The sequence below is a fragment of the Loa loa genome (genome assembly GCF_000183805.2).
Source record: "Loa loa unplaced genomic scaffold supercont3.1022, whole genome shotgun sequence".
NCBI lineage: Eukaryota > Metazoa > Nematoda > Chromadorea > Rhabditida > Onchocercidae > Loa > Loa loa.
Window position 1 is genome coordinate 1 of NW_018109202.1, and position 1848 is coordinate 1848.

Sequence of the window (1848 nt, forward strand, 5' to 3'; positions counted from 1 at the left end):
AAATTTATTTGATTATATATGTATGGTTGGAGTCTCGCGAGTAAAAATTCGCTATAATGTGTATTTATGTTTAAAATGTGTCTATCAGCCCCTCACGTGATTCTTCACGTGTTTTTTCAAATTGGATTCCCACAGAAAAGCTTTATCGCGTACAGTGCAATTGAATCTGGGCCTATCATTGTCATGAATCTTCATGTAACGTCTCATATTGTGTGATAGGGTGAAATTTTTCTCGCGCAAAGAACAAGTCTATGATTTCCTATCAGCATGAGTCCTCGTATGTCTAAACAAATTCGATGAACCGGTGAAATTCTTCCCACATTTCGAACATGAGAATGGCTTCTCACCGGTATGAATCCTTATATGTGTAAGCAAATTCCTTCCTGGGTGAAATTCTTATCACATTCCGAAGTGGAGAAGGGTTTCTCACCAGTACGAGTCCTTATGTGCCTATATTGGATGTTGGACGTTTTAATACCTCTCGTTGGGTATTTCATTGCTTAGTAAGATGCAAGTAGACACGAAACGGGAAATTTCATTGACTAAGACAAGAGAAATAATAAAGAAATCTTAAAGAAACAATACTAATATGCATATAAAGCAATAGAATGCTAACAATACAACAAAGAGTAATGAATTTAACTTATAGAAAATACAACAAAATAGCAATGCATAATTTCGGTTCAAAATCCGCCTATCAGTTCATTCAAGGTGCAATTCTCCATGTGTTTTTTCCAATAGGATTTCGTCACAAAAGCCTTGCTGCATACATGGCAGTTGAATCTACGCCTATCATTGTCATGAATCTTCATGTGAAGTTTCATACTACATGATCGAGAGAATTTTTTATTGCACACAGAACAATTGTACAGTTTTTCACCAGTATGAGTGGTCATCATATGTCTACGCCGATTTGATGAAACGGTGAAATTCATCCCACATATCGAACAACTGTACGGTTTCTTACCGGTATGAGTCCTCTTATGTTTACATAAACCCGATGATGCAGTGAACCTCTTCAGGCATGTTTCGCATTTGAACCGCTTCTCACCTATATGAGTCGAACGCTCTGGATGTTTCCTTTTGATGTTACCTTTGTTTCCTTTGGACTGTTTCCTTTCGATTGTTTGGATGTTGGACGTTTCATTTTGATATTTCTCGTTGGACGTTTCATTTTGATATCTCTCGTTGGACGTTTCATTTTGATGTCTCTCGTTGGACGTTTCATTTTTGATACCTCGCATGCCAGATTTTCTTCGGCATATTTCCTATACTTGTTTGTTCCCTTCTCACTTCTTGAATTGGTGCGTTCAACGAGCTTACGTCATTCTGATCAATTTCGTTGAATTCTATTTGTTCCCCTCTCACATGAGGCGCTGATGGAGCTGATGGTTTAATCCGTTCCTCAGTTATTCTTGACATTGATAAATCCAACGATTCCTTTTGTGGCTCCTAAATAAGTTACCAAGTTTGAACTGCGTTAAAATTTTAAAGCCTTGGAAATATTGCAGCATTATCTTCTATTTTTGAACTTTAAATGAACTTACGATAGTTTGAGTGTCACTCAGTTGGAAGAAGGCGAAAATGATACAGATGAAATGCATATTGATGAGAGTAATTTCTTGCCAATTCTGAAAAAAATATTCAAATTTATTAGTATACTGAATGATTGCTTATAAGAAACAACACCGAGTACATACTTTGACATCGAGTACATACTTTCCTAAATATATTAGCGCTGAAAATGAAATTGGTGCGCATTCATTACTTGCATTATTTTTATTGTTTCCTCAAACACAATGAATTAATTCATACTAGAGATTTGGGGGCAGATATTATTTATATATT

At 36.0% G+C, this 1848-nt stretch overlaps 1 protein-coding gene across 1 annotated transcript; it reads right to left on the minus strand.

Annotated features, from left to right (window-relative positions):
* Positions 1–683: 683 nt before the first annotated feature.
* LOAG_15097 (zinc finger protein) lies at positions 684–1449 on the minus strand (the record flags this gene model as incomplete). Its single annotated transcript, XM_003150589.1, has 2 exons — positions 684–1268; positions 1294–1449. Coding segments are annotated over 2 exons (741 nt in total), but the record flags the coding sequence as incomplete, so codon positions are not given.
* Positions 1450–1848: the final 399 nt, after the last annotated feature.